A 14,892-nucleotide genomic window follows, 5' to 3' on the forward strand; every position below is an offset into this window, starting at 1 on the left:
TAATAAATTTGGATATTCCTAAGGAAGCATCAGAAGCTAAGAATAACACATCCAGTCAAACACAGGAAACGTTTTGTGTTTTACTATTATGTGGTTTTTGAAAGATAAATGAAAATCAGTTACAAAGGATCCAGTAGAATCTTTAATGCCAAGAGTTGCGTCATCATATAGAAGGACAAAAGATAGACCATACGAATAAATATGGCATACAGTAATACAGACGTAGCTTATAGATTGAATTAAGACATACATATAATTTAATACATATACCAAGAGTTTCGTCATAATATAGAATGACAAAAGATAGACCATGCGAATAAATATGGCATAGAGTAATACAGACGTACCTTATAGATTGAGTAATACCTAGATAAGATAGATGATTAGATTAAATGTAAAGTTTGAGAAATATAACTGTTTTACCTGTAAATTATCTGGGCCCATTTGATACACATGTATACTCCCGTTACGAGTTCCACAAATTAGAAAAGGATAATGTAAGACTGCACAAGTAACCCATCTTTCTCTACAGTGTGGTAGAATGAAATGTTCCCTTGGTTTCAAACTTAGTTCTTCACCTAAAAATTTAGGAGTATATTAGGTTATGTAGGAGGAAATTTAGGTTATTTTAGGAGGAAAATAATCGAATCTGAGTTACTACCGGTACTTCTAGAGAAGAAATTAGAATGATGATCTATTTGTAAAAAAATCGTTGAAAAAGGTTGAAAAGTGATTAGAATAATATCTTAAATCATGAAGTTTGAAGTAACGTTGAGGAGACGTTACTAAAGTAGTTGGAGTTATAACGTTGAGGAAAATTCAAACGGTTAGTCAACCGTAACAACCAAATTTCAACGTTGAAAAACGTTTTATGCTACCTGGACAACGATAAGTGGCTTATCAAAAATGTACAAATGATTTATTCTGTTATTCTTTATTGATTCATACAATAAGTACACCATTAAATAAGGAGAGAAAAATAAGGTAACCTTGTGCTATTCCTCTCCCAAATTTAGATAAGGCTACACATAGTCCGAAATAGGTCAAGTCTTGTTGTTGTTCACTTCACAACATTTTCAGTCCTTAATCACTTTCACAAAGTCGATTTTTTAATTTATATGCTTCAAAGCCAAACATAAAAGAAATATTATCACTAAAATAGGAAATATTCACATATTAAATGAAGAGAACCGTCGACTTGAATCTTAGACCTCACTTCGCTTGGTCAATAAATTGTGTGCAATGACGCATGCAATTCAATATCTCAATGTAACTTGGTGAAAAAACAGCTGTTGTGAGGACTATTAATTGCATGCAGTGAGGCATGCAATTGATAACTTGAAGTAGCATAGTATTTTCTCCCGACTTTCTCTGCTTTCAATTCGGTAAGCTTTTGATGATAGATAGCATAGCGGTTTAAATCAAATTATTAGCATGGTCGAAACAACAACCCAAAGAGCCATTAGTCGTTTAAACACCGATATCTCGCCGACAGGACAGGACAGAATTTACTCTGATGGACAGTATTAGAGGAGACTGTGGTTTATAACTGCGCGAAGTCTAGTGTTCCCAGAACTACTAGTAGTATATAATTAAATTATCAAATCGAGATTTAATTGTATCATCCTAATTTACAAATACGTACAAATTACTTGAAACGGAATAAACTATTTCTAATAATAATCTAAGATTAATAAAATAAGTTGAATTTTAAATTACCAATTTGATCTAGCTCGCATACAGCCATATCTCCTTCAGAGCCACAACACAGGATACGGTTTGAATCCAGCCATTGTATAGAGAACACTTTACCTTTAAAGATCTTCCTCTCAGCCACTAAACTCAGTGTACCATCTGTTCCAATTCTATCTGTAAAAAGTAAAGCAATTTTTAGAACTGAAATGTATGTCAACCAATTATTTCTAAAGGTCTTAATAGCATTATTATTAAACGAAAATCCAAATTAAATATTGTAATTCACTCCGAAGACTTCTGCAACAGCACTACTCGAAAAATTTGAATAGTAGCGCTCATCGAATTTCCATCTAGCTGTTTATCATGTTGTCAATATTTGCTGTAGCAAAAGTCTTCGGGGTGAATTACAGCATTTAATTTGGATTTTCGTTCAATAATAATAATTACAACCAATTACAATAAAACTTGACAACCAAGAAGATGGCGGAACTGCCGAGAGAACTCGTTGTCACAGTGAGTGATTAATTCATTTATTGTAAAATATCTGCTAGTCGTTTTTTCTAAAAGCAAAAAGTGATTTGATAATAATTAATTCATTAGCATTTGAATAATTGCAATATCTCAGTAATTTCCATCTGTAGTCTTAATAGCACATACGACAAATTTATTCGCGATTAAATAATGTCAACTAATCAAACCGCGAAAACTTTCTTAATCAGATGTTAATCACGGTTAAATCTGACAGACGCAAGGGCAACCAAGACTGAAATTTTGTTCAAATGAATCCGAATTAACATTTTTACATGTTTTATATTTTTTCCAAATGGAACCAATAATTCAAATATCAAAATGAAGAGTGACATCCAATTTATCCAGTAGTTGACCAAGAATCAGCCCGTGTAGACAACTTCAGTACATCAAGTTTTCAGTTCGTAAAGTTACTGTCACTGTCTGAAAGTCCAGTAGATACAGTACCATATATTCAATTCTAAAATTATCAAGGAATTCTGAATAATACTGGCATAATGTTATTTGAAAACCAAAAACTAACCCCTAAACTTTCTTCCTAAACCTAACTTAGTCTTTAATCTTCAACTAAATTCTCACTAATACCTGACTTGTGTACAACGGTCTAGCTGCCTGTGTAGCTGCAACGGAAACTTGGCAGACTGAATGACTCAACATCCCATTTGTTTCAGTATCTCTAAAATTGTCAAAATATGTAATTCATGAACTGACAACCTGACGAACTGAATTGCTCAACTCCCCATTTTTTACAGTTTCTCAAGAATTGGTAAAAATAAGTACTTGATGATCTGAGAACTTGAGGAACTGAATGACTTTACTTCCCATCTGCTTGAGTATCCCAAAAAAAGTCAAAATAGGTACTTGATGAACTGATAAATTGACGAACTGAATAGCTCAACTTCTCATTTGCTTCAGTATCTCAAGAAATGATAAAAATAGGTACTGTACTTACTAAAAATAGGAAATTTACGTTCTGAATGGCTCAACTTCTCTGTTCCAATATCTCAAGGAATGGTCAAAATAGGTACTGAGCGTACTTGATGAACTGAAAATTTGAGGAACTGAATAACTCAACTCTCCATGTTTGACAGTTTCTCAAGAAATGATAAAAATAGGTAGTTGATGAATTGAGAAATTTACGTTCTGAATGGCTCAACTTCTCTGTTCCAGTATCTCAAGGAATGGTCAAAATAGGTACCGCACTTAATGAACTGAAAATTTGAGTAACTGAATGCCTCGACTTCCCATTTGTTTCAATATCTTAAAAAATTGTCAAATAGGTACTTCATAAACTGACAACTTGACTAACTGAATAACTAACTCAACTACCCATGTTCACAGTTTCTCAAGAAATGGTTAAAATATGTACTTGATGAACTGAGAACTTAGCGAACTGAGACCCTCCAAAAGCATAAAAAATCATTACAATATGAACCTAATTTCTAAAACAATTAGTTTAGGCTTATGCCTAGGTGTGCCCATCTTAATTTCGCTTTATGTTTTTTGTCCTCTAAAGCAAAACAATAATAATGTTAAAATAAGTTGTTTTTCAAAGTGCATATTTAATGTGGATAAGTATTTTTTATTTTATATTTTTAGCCGGTACAATGTTTTTTAATAATATTATGTTGTTCAAAATAAATTATTTTTTGAATTGAATTACTTTATCAAGGGTTATTTACTTGATCAGATAATAGTCTTGTGAGCGTCAAGTTCTTTTATACAATTGATAATTTTATTCTTGTGAATATTATGTGAATGTATGTATGAATTTGTACAAGGAAAAATCAATTTGAATTTGATAATTTTAATTGTGTTTTAATGGTCAGTAGCCCTAAAAATAACGTAGTCAATAAAGTTGTGGATAAAGTAGTAAAGAAAATCAACAGATGGAAATTACTGAGATATTGCATTTATTCAAATGCTAATGAATTAATAATTATTATTAAACGAAAATCCAAATTAAATGCTGTAAATCACCCCGAAGACTTCTGCTACTGTAAATATTGACAACAGGGTAAACAGCTAGATGGAAATTCGATGAGCGCTACTATTCGAAAATTATTCCCGGACTGACAAATAATTTTTGTTTAGTAGCGCTCATCGAATTTCCATCTAGCTGTTTACCCTGTTGTCAATATTCACAGTAACAGAAGTCTTAGAGGTGATTTACAGCATTTAATTTGGATTTTCGTTTAATAATAATTATTAAGAAAGAAAGTAGTACCTTCTAGTATGAGGATATCTCCCTGAATAGACCCCAGCGCAACATATCTGCCACAAATCGATGTCTCCGACAAACAGTAGTTGACAAATCTAGTATCCTGGAAAACAGGACAGGATTTGTGGCATTCCACCAGACGACCGGTTCGGTACACCACGACAATCGAACCCGACGCCAGCACTAGAAGACGAGCCGGTTCCTGGTCGGGCAAATCTGTCTTGATGACGTCATTCAACCCAGAATTAAGACACCATTGGTTTATACCACCGTCTGCACCTGGAAGTAATTTAATTACAGAAATTATAATAGTATAATTTTTTTGTGATGAGTGCAAGTGCACTTAGCTATACAGTCTTAGTATAAAATCACTTCACTTATATGGACTACTTTATTCAAATTAATAAAAACAATATAAACACTTGTAGTAGCCATTTATTAAAACATATTAAAAACTTTAAAAAATTTCAACGACTAGATTCAACCTTAGGCCATTTTCAAGTTAAAATGTAAAAATATGAGTATCAACTTGTTTATTTTTACATTTTAACTTGAAAATGGCCAATGGTCGAAACTAGTAGTTAAAATGTTTTAAAGTTTTTAAAATGTTTTAATAAAAGGGTACTACAAGTTTTTGCTAGTATTACCTACAGTGGCACCTATGTAGATATAGCACCTAAACTTTAGACTGCATCTAGACCTAGTTGTAGGTAGCACCATAGAGAAACAATAGCATAAGTAGATATCCCATGGTATAGGGCGTTTATGTCGCAACTCTTACTGTTATCTCAAGCCCATAGTTCATGTAATTTTTTCCCGTGAAGCTGTGTGACACTGGTAGTCTCATATTGTGCCCTTCATACACTCTCTCCCCAACAAAACAGTAAAATTCGACAATAATCAACAGAAATCGGCTTGAGATAACAGTAAAAGTTGCGACATAAACGCCCTATACCATGGGATATCTACTTATGCTATTGTTTCTCTATGGTAGCACCTAGTAGCACCTATGTCTTTTTTCTTTAGGGCTACATACGAATGAAAATATAAATCTGTTTTATATTTTCATTTACACCTATGTATAATATTCGTAATGCATACAAATAGTATGTATAGAACACCTATAATGTAAGAATATTAATAATTTCATATAATTTCCCCATTTTCGAACAATTTTACCTTCAAATTATTGAGTTAAGATCTAGTAGAGTACATGAGTAAAGGTTACCCCCTGTGATAGCAATACCACGTTGCTTATCAATGTCAAGACAGCATAATCTCCCTCCCTGGTGGGTTTCTTGTTTCAGTAAATTCTTCCCATCTTCGTCCCAAATACAGAGGAGAGAGTCCTGAAAAATGAAGAAAAAAATCAATTTTTCTGTAATTGGAGTGAACTGATACAGTAGAACTCCAATTATCCGAATTCATGGGGACCGGAACCCATTCGGATAATCGAAGTTTTTTTTAAAAATTGCCATTGGAGAGAAAAAAGCTACGTTTTGATATTGCACTATTTTTTTATTTAATTAAATGAAAGAAACATGATATTTACACATGTTTTAAATATAAATAAAATGTACTTATGTACAAGTTTAGAAATAAAAATCATTGTTTTTCAAACGGAACTGGAGTTCAACTCATACCACGTGTTGTGCCTACACTGACTTCGCGGAGGGAAGGACAATAGTGAGCGAACGCGCAAACACTGGCTTCGCGGGGGGAAGCATAATAGCGCACTTGGAATTTTTTTCTGAAAGTGATTCGGATAATCGGCGATTCGGATAGTCAGAGTTTGGATAATTGGAGTTCTACTGTATTAAATAACATAAATGCGTCCTAGAGTTTGAATTACACTCACTATAAAAGAATATTACTAATAGTATACTTACATGTCATATTAATATAAATGCAATTATATACTTGTAATAATTAATATTGTCCTCTATAATGAATACTGAATTTAGAATGAAACACAATATAGAGGGAGAAGATTATTGATAAGTGTACTTTTAATTCTATAATTAACCACAGTCACATTTGTGCAACATATTCCATTTTATTGTTGACTGTAACATCACAGAAATGATTATTCAATACTTTAAAATAATACAATATGATAACAATTCAAAATTTTTTTATTGACAATCCTACAAAAAAACATAAAAATTTAATGATTTTTGTTACAACCATGTCCTTTAGGTTGTCTGCCAAAAGTAGAATAAAATAGATTAGAATAGAAGGATAACAAAATATAAATAGAAATACAGATCTCAGTACCCTTTTTGAACTATTTAATCACAACATGTTTCGGACATTCATTTCAGTGATTCACTTGAAAATGGCATGAATGTCCAAAACATGTTGTGATTAAATAGTTCAAAAAGGGTACTGAGATTTGTATTTCCATTTATACTAGTAGTTCTGTGAACAGTAGACCTCACGCAGTATTCTCATCCACAAGTACCTGATGTCACTTGTTTTAAATATTAACAAACTCAGTTCACGTTTGAATTTGTATTCCATTTCATATAATGCATCCAGTTCCGTGATAATCTTTCTATCTGATAAAAATTTTGTTTTACAATCAAAAATATTATAATTTCTCCAGCATTATTTAGTTCATTTGTTTTTTTTTGATCACCTATTAATTTAGTTTTTTCGAATGTGAGAATATTGATACCGTACTAATGGGCACGCATAATAATACCATGACTGCAAAACAAAATATTGAATCCAAAGACCTTAAAGCTGTGATTGGACCAAAGTTATTAAAAAGTGTTAATAATCAATCCTTATAGATTTAATTAACTCAATCCTTATAGATTATATTCGATTGAACATAACTTATCATACAAAAGATAAGATGTGTGTTTGTCAACTTCCGTTCAATCTAATAGAATCTATAAGGATTAAGTTATTAACATTTTGTTAAAGATGCATACCTCTTTGACCTTATAGACTACAAATACAGTAATAGACTGACTTCTCCACACATCTGTGTAATCACTTGTCAGCTGATTTATGATGGATAATTCTATTGTCTGATTTTTATTCTAATATTGGCTTATGAAGAAGGCTCCTTTTTTCTTTTATATTATCCTTGAAATGCAAAATTTCCAAAAAACCTTGTATATACGTCGACGCGCAATTTAAAAAGGAACATACCTGTCAAATTTCATGAAAATCTATTACCGCGTTTCGCCGTAAATGCGCAACATAAAATTATAAACATACAAACATTTAAACATTAAAAGATATGCCAAACCGTCGACTTGAATCTTAGACCTCACTTCGCTCGGTCAATTACAAGTAGCCCTAAACAGAAAAGAGACAAGGATAACAAAATGTATGAGTGAATTACGGATTTATAGAATCACACCCACCTCTCCAATGCTGACAACCTTCCCATTATCCAGCATGGCTCCTCTCCATACTCTAGCCGTGTGCCCAAATATGGAGACGTGGCCTTCTATGGAGGAATGGATCCATTGCTCTAGATTCAATCTATCACATTGTTCAGGATGTAAAACGTTCCATATCCTCACTGTACGGTCGTCTGAAGTCGAGCATATCGTTCTGGTGACATGGTTGTAGGTTACTGAAAAAATTACTCCCTGGAGAGAAAATTTTATGAGGAATCGGAAAAATTCATAAGGAATCGAAATCGGAATTTCATAAAAAATCGTAACTCATAAGCAATTGAGAATGTATTATAAGAAATCATAACTCATGAGCAGTCAAGGATGTATCATAAGAAATCAAGAATATCATAATAAATCGAGAATATATCATAGGGAAATGAGAATAATTCATGAGTAATCGAGAATATATCGTAAGGGATTGGCAATATATTATAAAACATAGATAATACCTCAAGATAAATCTGAAATTTATCTTTTTATTTAAAAGAGAATCGGATATACAAAGGGTACAACACGAGGTCTAAGAATGCTCTAAGACTAGATGCTCATAGAACGTCTTTTTCCAAGGTTGTCCTGATCACATGAGCAGGAAAATCAGATTATCCCAGTCATAGCCTATCAGATGTGCTGAATAACTGAAGTCAGTATTAAGGTATAATATATCACAGTGACAATTGATGCAGGTTGAAATTTCATAAACATTTTATGTTATCAGTAAAGCTTTGATGTTAAATAAATTGGAAACATAAAATTTTTGGGCACAAGTCTGTTGTTCTCTTCCGCAATTGTTTTTATTTTTTAACGTGTCCTTGTGGTTTTTGTGATCACATTATGGACCCAAAATACTAAATAATATATACTCCATGTAATAGATTAATAGTTGACCGAGCGAAGTGAGGTCTAAGATTCAAGTAGACGGTTTGGCATTTCTCTTAATTTTAAATGTTTATATGTTTTTATGTTGCGCATTTACGGCGAAACGCGGTAATAGATTTTTATGAAATTTGACAGGCATGTTCCTTTTTAAAATTGCGCGTCGACGAATATACAAGGTTTTTGGAAACTTTGCATTCAAAGGATAATATAAAAGGAAAAAGGAGCCTCCTTCATACGCCAATATTACCGTAAAAATCAGACTATAGAATTATTCATCATAAATCAGCTGTCTAGTGGACTATAATACTAGCCGTTCAAAAACATCGAACATTTTGAAAATGTATCTTTCGATTAACGATAGTAGACAGTTGACTATAATACTACCCGTTCAAAAACATCGAACATCTTGAAAATTGTATCTTTCCATCAACGTTGTAGACAGTTGCAGCCAGACCTGATAACAGCGCTCACACTCACATTCCGGGACGACACGTCACGGTACGATATAGGACAGAAAGCTCTATGTTTATTTAGGATTTTTTTCTAGTCATTTTAATTGATAAATTATTTATTAATTTTTGAGGAAACATAACAACAGGTCAATGTAACTCACTGAGCGCGAGGTCTACTGTTCACAGAACTACTAGTTAGAATCAAATCTGAAAATTTTGTGAAGTGAAGAACTACAAGATTTAACCTATTTCGGACTATGTGTAACCTTATCTAAATTTGGGAGAGGAATAGCACAAGGTTACCTTATTTTTTTCTCTCCCTATCATTTTTATTATGCACTTATTGTATGAATCAATAAATAATAAAGAATGGAACAATAATATATGCAAGAGAACATGCTACCAGAAAGAAGAGATAACATATAATTATTTATGTTTATTCCTTTTTAAATTATCTCTAATCAGCACATGGAGTCTCTAAGTAAGAAACTATCTAAAGGCCTTTATTTGTTAAGAAGATTTCGTGGAGCTGTTGATGTTAATGTTTTGTTAAATGTTTATTATTCTCACATATTCTCATTATTGTCTTATGGTATCATTGTATGGAGTAATTGCAGTAGATCCATTGAGATTTTCAGGCTTCAGAAAAGGGCAGTTAGAATAATGATGAATGAAAACCAAAGATCTCATTGTAGGCCTCTCTTCAAAAAGCTTAACCTGTTGACTCTGCCATCCGTATATGTGATGAGCCTACTTCTCTATATACATAACTATAAAGGGGAGTTGGCTACTGGCACTAAAGTCAATAATCATAACAGGAGCACAGAAATAACATAAGAACTGAATACCTCAAGTATAGCTGGATGTTTACAGGAGTAAAATTGTACAATTTCATGCCATTATCTATTGGAAGCCTTTCTTCTATGAGTTTCAAAAAACTGTTAAATTTATCCTGCAGTAAGAATGCATTTAGGCTGATGAGACAAAGACCAAGAATGATGACTCACGAATTCAGGCATCAGAGATGAGGATTCTGCGCAGCATTCAGGGATACTCAAGACGAGACCACAAAAGTAATGAAACAATTCGAAGTGAGTGCAATTTGCAACCATTTACAGGAATCATTAAAAAATACAGATTGAAGTGTACAAATCACCTGCGTCATATGCCACCAACTCGTCTTCCACTAAAGCTTCGAAGTTGCAGTTAGATGGGAAAAGAGACGTCGGAAGACCGAGGAAACGGTGAACACCGGAACAGGCTTTACAAGTCTAGTCCATGATGGATGATGATGACAGATTGACAGTAGATGATTTTTATAAAATTGATTTTTGTATGTATGAATTGTGATAATGGTTTTGTAAATTACTTTATATGTAGAATTGTATTGTTTTTATGCTTGAAATTTTGTATAATATAGTTGACCATATATTTGTTAAATGTCTTATAATTATGTCAATGATTAAATTTATATTTCTGATGTTACATATTGAACAATTATATACCCTATTTAGATAAAAAGGATACATAATACACTTTTCTTCGCAGACAGCCGTTTTTATTACACTTTTTGTAGTCCAATTCAACAGATCTACCTCGTTCAGTCCAGTAACTACAGCTAAAGACTCGCCATCCAACCACTGAATGCAAAGAATCCATTGCTTTGCTTCCCAAATTTCAGTTCTGGTCCATCTAAGGAAAATTACAACATAATCAATACCTATTGGAAAGAACTTGTAATGAAATAGTTAATAATTATTATTAAACGAAAATACCAATTAAATGCTGTATGTAATTCACCCCGAAGACTCCTGCTACAGCAAATATTGACAACAGGGTAAACAGCTTGATGGAATTTCGATGAGCGTGAAATTCTCCGGGGTGATTTACAGCATTTAATTGGTATTTTCGTATAATAATAATTATTCATTAATTAGCATTTGAACAAATGCAATTTCCATCTGTAGAAAAAATGATTATGAACATTTAACAATTCATCCGCTAAGACTGTTCCGTCTCTATGGACAACTAACTTACTTATAGTCGAATTGGAAAAGCTTCCGACTTGAATATGTGGAGCAGAAAAAAGTAGAGATAGAGTGGCGGCGATGTTGCCGTGCTAGAACGGACATCGCTCTGTAGTCTTCAGTGAGTGTTCAACACCTCATGATACCTAGTTTCCTCACTGGAAGCACTGCAGCGACTGAGCCTATTCGTAAACTTGGCAACCACACTTCTATCAATTAAGCCTGGTTTTTAAAAATTCGACTAAGTCATTGTCAATATTGTAGAACCGTTCCATAATTGAATAAAAACACAAATATGTTGTCAAATTCTACACTGTTTTATTTAGTACACGACCAAGGTTTCGTGACCACACCGGTCACATTTTCAAGTTGACTAAAGCTAAAAAGCTTTTCAAGTTTTATCTGAAAGGTTTTACCACCTAATATCTGAGTGTCCACAACACTCCTATCATGGAGGGCTGTCGGCCCTCCATGATGCTGGAGAAGATGCGTGTCAGTCGCTCCAGAACGTTCTAAATTCTATTGGTATTTGAAATATTAAGTGTAAAATTATGTTTTTTTCTAATTTTGGCCTATGTATGCATATATATATATAAGTTTTAAAGCATTTAGTTAAAGTTAAAAACATTTTCAAGTTGACTAAAGCTAAAAAGCTTTGAAAATGTGACCGGTGTGGTCACGAAACCTTGGTCGTGTACTAAATAAAACAGTGTAGAATTTGACAACAGATTTGTGTTTTTATTCAAGCCTGGTTTTCATTAGTAGAGTTAGTGGTAGAGTTCCCTGGGCAAGTACTAACTATCTTGTGAACTCTCCCTATGAAAACGTTCATGTTGAGTCAAGGTAGAGTACCTAGTTTTTAGTAGAGTAGAGTGGGATAGTACTCTACCACTTGCCTTCCCCCACCACCGCTCCTCACTCTACTATACTAATGATAACAGTCTGATAATGAAATAGTAGAGTAGAGTCATGCCGTAGGCTATCAAGTTTAAGAAGTATTGTTATTTATTAAAAATTATTCATTTATTAAAAAGTGTTAATAAGTGTTAATTTATTAAAAAGTATTGACATTTTTAGGTTAGTTCTGTTCACTAAACAACACACTTTAGTGAGGTCCTACTATAGTGAGGTCCACGTTATAATGGCAGTGGAGTAGGATAGGAGATCAACGTTGCCGATCCTCGCCTTGTCAATCCCTTCTATAGACGATAGCTGATACAGGTTTATTGATGTAATATCAACAACTGTTCATTTACATTTAAAATAATATTAAGATATAATATTTTTCAATAATTTCATAATGAATCTTCATAATTAAGATAAACTATTTTGTTAATTACTTATAAATTCTACATTCTTGAAAGACGAACTGACAGCAGAGCAAAGTGGAAAATAGATAGCGCTTTATGCTTTGTTGAATGATATACAAGGATAGCACTACCATTGCCAATTAAACACTGCCATTATAACGTGGACTTCACTATAGGCCTATTCTCAATTGTAGTTAAAACAGTTACTCAACCAAGTAAGTAGAGTAGAGTTAGTATGTTAGTTAAGCTACCACTAACTCTACTAGTGAAAACCAGGTTTCACTCTAGTTGGCTGATCTGGTTTTCCATCTCCCTCCATGGTAGAGAGTTAGTGGGAAGGATACTTCGAATATTCTGTCCGAAGAATGGACATTGATATGTCCAAAGCTCCGCCAATTTATGTAGATGCATAACAATATTATCTATTTTATCTATAGTTATTACAATTTGCTTTCTTTCATATCATATACAGATCAATAATTATTTTCTTAATTTATTTTTTTGTAAATTCATCTATAATTTTGCTGTATTGTAAGCTATTGTATAAGTGTATAAGCCAGTATATATATTGTAATCTACTTAATTAAAGTACTCAATCAATCAATCAATCACTCTGCTCTGCATATCCCTTTAAGTCGGAGGTTGTTTTGATTCTTCTAGGTAAGGCCGTTTGATGTACTTGAAAATATTGAATGAGAATGTAAAAATATAGAAAATGTAAACTTACTTGCATGGGAAGCAAGGGATAACTGTCAGCTTTTTATTTCCATAGATTGCAATATTTTTACTTTCCTTATCAGGCAGTATTCCATAGATATTATTTGGCAGAACATTCTTTATTTGCTCACGCAACTTGTATGATTGATTCTCAGCCTCGAAAATTAATAGGTTGCCTCCAACACCTGGAAAAAACACAAGAATACAAATTTAGTTGTAGGCTTAAAGTAGAACTTGATTTTTTTTTAAACAGAATTAACGTGAAATGATATCGGTAATTCACAAGCAAATACTAGAGTTGTAATTAACTATGAAAATTTGATGGAATTCCTTTCACATTCCAGAATCATAATATCAAATTAATGATTGGGAGAGAATCAACAGGATAAACCCAAAATTGTTTCTCTCCCTAATTTTGATAAGAATGTGTGGTAAATCACGATGTTATAAACACATTGATAAGAATACAGCGTTTATCCTAAGGTACCGGTACAATCTCAATGGATTGGCAAATGTAGTAAAGAAATCAAAAATCAAGTGAAGAAGCAGTGTGTGATATCATAACCTCAAACTTTAGACAACATTAACTTTTTATCAAAATTTTTGGAGAGAAATAGTACAGGCTCAGCCTATTTTTTCCTCCAATTTCATAATTAGGCTATATTATGATTGTAGTATTTTGCACAAAAAAAAAGAAAATGAAAAATTAGTAGAAAACAAATTGATTGTAATCGAGATATGAAGTTTTGAGTAGACTGCTATCTTTATTTACTGTAAGGTGAATATTGTACATGGCTAACAAATTTACCAGATGAAAAATTGAAGATGAAAAATATTAATTTGATTGAAATTAAAGTCCCAATATTAAATATTGATTTTTTCATTATTATCATAATATCAATTCAATTATTACTTGTAATTTTATTAGTTTTTCAAAATATCAACTATCGTATATAGAAGGTTAGGATCCGTAGTCCAGTGGTTAGAGGGATTGCGTAGCAGTCTAGAGATCCCGGTTCAAAAGGCTTAAAAATAATTATAGCCTATATTCAGGCGAGGTGAGACCTTCCCGTAAGAGACTCTCCACCAACAAAAAGCCATATATTTTTAAAAGGTTAGTTCATTATAAAATATCAGACGATGCAACTTCAAGATAAAGTAAATCAAATTTGTATGGTTTAAGAATTGAGATTACTAATTCATTCTATTACTAAAGGCCATTCCATTCCATTCGTAGCTTGCTTGGTGGAAGCTACGTAGCGTCAGACGTAGCGTAGCTTGAATACGTCTTTTGAAAGACGTAGCGGAGGTATCTCCTAATCCTAGTTTTAACCAATCTATCAATTCCGAACAGGCTGCGCCGGTAAATTTATATCTCCTTGATAATAACCATATGACTAGCTTACCTGCATAAAGGAAGTTGCCAACGCATTTTACACAGGTTACTTTGAACTTCAAAAGACAAGAATCGATTGATATTTCTCCCATTTCAACTCCATTGAGTTTCTTTCTATTCTGGAAAAAGTAAAAAAATCTCTCATTATAACTTTATGGAATAGGTACCGAGAGGTGTTTACCACTAACACCCATTTATTTTCTTAAAACGTTAGCTAATGTTGACTTAATGTCGACAGCTAACAACGA

The 14,892-nt window shown here is 32.8% G+C and overlaps 1 protein-coding gene across 1 annotated transcript in view; it reads right to left on the bottom strand.

The window, feature by feature from the left end:
- The window catches only part of LOC111048595 (WD repeat-containing protein 6), a 32,937-nt gene that overhangs the window by 17,370 nt on the left and 675 nt on the right, over window positions 1–14,892 (bottom strand). Inside the window, exons 2-11 of the mRNA XM_039439455.1 lie at window positions 14,655–14,763; window positions 13,259–13,433; window positions 10,722–10,886; window positions 8,448–8,501; window positions 8,305–8,327; window positions 7,828–8,132; window positions 5,673–5,793; window positions 4,451–4,723; window positions 1,720–1,869; window positions 424–578 (exon numbers count right to left, since the gene is read on the bottom strand). Coding sequence (XP_039295389.1) covers window positions 424–578; window positions 1,720–1,869; window positions 4,451–4,723; window positions 5,673–5,793; window positions 7,828–8,132; window positions 8,305–8,327; window positions 8,448–8,501; window positions 10,722–10,886; window positions 13,259–13,433; window positions 14,655–14,736 — 1,503 coding nt within the window. The 5' untranslated portion in view covers window positions 14,737–14,763. The remainder of the gene's footprint in view (window positions 1–423; window positions 579–1,719; window positions 1,870–4,450; window positions 4,724–5,672; window positions 5,794–7,827; window positions 8,133–8,304; window positions 8,328–8,447; window positions 8,502–10,721; window positions 10,887–13,258; window positions 13,434–14,654; window positions 14,764–14,892) is intronic.

Source organism: Nilaparvata lugens, chromosome 12 (assembly GCF_014356525.2).
Source record: "Nilaparvata lugens isolate BPH chromosome 12, ASM1435652v1, whole genome shotgun sequence".
In the NCBI taxonomy this organism is placed as follows: domain Eukaryota; kingdom Metazoa; phylum Arthropoda; class Insecta; order Hemiptera; family Delphacidae; genus Nilaparvata; species Nilaparvata lugens.